At 41.3% G+C, this 2,203-nt stretch overlaps 1 protein-coding gene across 1 annotated transcript; it reads left to right on the top strand.

The window, feature by feature from the left end:
- Positions 1-280: 280 nt before the first annotated feature.
- GJA5 (gap junction protein alpha 5) lies at positions 281-1,384 on the top strand (the record flags this gene model as incomplete). The annotated part of the gene is made up of 1 exon (XM_083361979.1): positions 281-1,384. The coding sequence occupies one exon, from the start codon at positions 281-283 to the stop codon at positions 1,382-1,384; it is 1,104 nt and encodes a 367-aa protein (XP_083218105.1).
- Positions 1,385-2,203: the final 819 nt, after the last annotated feature.

Here is a 2,203-nt window from a genome sequence, read left to right as displayed (position 1 = left end):
AAACAAATAACATGCTTTGCTTATTATTTTTATGATAATCTGCATTTTAAGGTAGTATTTTCATGCCTTTAATGTCTTTTAAAGCCACTTTACAAAGGCTTGACAGCTTTGGCCAATATGTCATCCAGATGTGAAGGACCGGCCATCTGTAAAAAAATTAGAATCCAATATATCTGGAGGTCATTAAGTTGGGGAAGACATCTCGTTGCCCTACACATTGTTCACCATAACTCCCTTTTTCTCTTTTGCCCTCAGACGCCAGTCTCCCAATTGAATAAACATGGGTGATTGGAGCTTCCTAGGAGAATTCCTTGAAGAAGTCCATAAACATTCAACAGTAGTGGGAAAAGTCTGGTTGTCTGTCCTTTTTATCTTCCGGATGCTTGTCCTGGGCACAGCTGCAGAATCTTCCTGGGGAGATGAACAGTCCGATTTCAAATGCGACACCCAGCAACCCGGCTGTGAGAATGTTTGCTATGACAAAGCTTTTCCAATCTCCCACATCAGGTATTGGGTCCTTCAGATTATCTTTGTCTCCACACCATCCCTGTTATACATGGGTCATGCAATGCATACAGTGCGTATGCAGGAGAAGAGGAAACTTAAGGAGGCCAAGGAAGGAGCAAGGACAATCCAGAACAACTGTGACTCTTTTTCCCAGCAGGATTACCCAGCACCAGAGAAGACAGAGCTGTCCTGCTGGGATGAACCCAGCGGGAGGATAATTCTTCAGGGCACTTTGCTGAACACTTACGTCTGCAGTATTTTAATCCGTACCACTATGGAGGTTGCTTTCATTGTTGGGCAATATATGCTGTATGGAATCTTTCTGGAGACCCTCTATGTCTGCAACCGGCAGCCTTGTCCTAATCCAGTCAACTGTTATATCTCTCGGCCAACGGAAAAGAACATTTTTATCATTTTCATGCTTGTGGTAGCAGCCTTCTCTCTCTTCTTAAGCCTGGCTGAACTGTATCACCTAGGATGGAAGAAAGCTAAGCACACCTTGTCTCAGAAAATGAACCCTACACCAGCAATTGGAAAACTGGAGGGAGACTGTCAAGTGAAGACAGATGAAAACTGCACCCCTCCTCCAGATTTTAATCAGTGTTTAGCCAGTCCTACTGGGAAATATATCATCCCCTTCAGTAACAAAATGGCCTCTCAGCAAAATACAGTCAACTTTGCAACAGAGAGGGTTCACAATCCAGATGATTCAGGTGGAGAAGTCCCCTTTATCCAAGTAAACTATATGCAAAATTCTGAAGCCAATGTAAATTCTGCACCGAATCTGACACCAAATGGATACTTTCAGAACAAACGCAGACTTAGCAAAACTAGTCACACAAGCAGTAAGGCGAGGTCTGATGACTTGTCAGTGTGAGGTGCTTCTACTGGAGGTAGAAGAACGGAAGAAGCTGTTATAGCAAATACCTGCAGTTAAATTTTTGAAATCCTGTCAGTCTAAACTCTGGATCAATTAGCCTATTAATTCATGTTTAGCTGACATATTCCAAAAGGACTTTTTGCATGCTCTGAATCCCTTACTGTTCCAAAATAAGAACTGTTGCGTTTCAAAACAGCAAAGTAACTTTAGGCGTTACATGGTGTTCTTATACTTCAAGTGATTATCTCATAATCCTGCACTGTTAAAACAATATAATCATTGCAACTTTCCCCAAGAACCTTGGAAATTATAGTTTGGGAACAATGCTCAGGGGGTCTCTGTCCCAAGCCCTTGCACAGAATTACAATTCTTAAGAATCCTTGATTGAACAAAGAAAAGGAGTAAATTATAATTCTGGAGAAAAACTCAGGGCATTTCCACAATCCTCTGTGGGATTGGCTACAAGTGAAATGGATTCATGCTGTAATCTCTTTCTGTGAACTGAGTCAGGTTATTTCTGACTCTTCTCAGGTTAATTTAAAACTTTTGGATTTTTTTTCCTTTTAGATCACAGAGGTTCTGCAGACATTCTGGGCAATCTGTTTTCTCACTTGTGATAACTATTGTCTTAACCTTCTTCTCAGTTCAGTAATAGCTCAGGTTAGCTATTACTACCAACCTTCACAAAAGTTCAACCTTCATGGACCTTGACTTTTCTCTATGTGTTATTTACAATATGCCTTCCCCTCATCAAATCCAGCCACGATGGTCCTGTTGCAAGCAGGGATACAGTTATTGGAAAAAGTCAGAACAGAC

This window comes from Vipera ursinii, assembly GCF_947247035.1.
Source record: "Vipera ursinii genome assembly, chromosome: 4".
Taxonomy (NCBI): Eukaryota; Metazoa; Chordata; class Lepidosauria; order Squamata; family Viperidae; genus Vipera; species Vipera ursinii.
The sequence above is the reverse complement of the archived record's forward strand: the minus strand, read 5'-3'. Positions and strand labels throughout refer to the sequence as shown.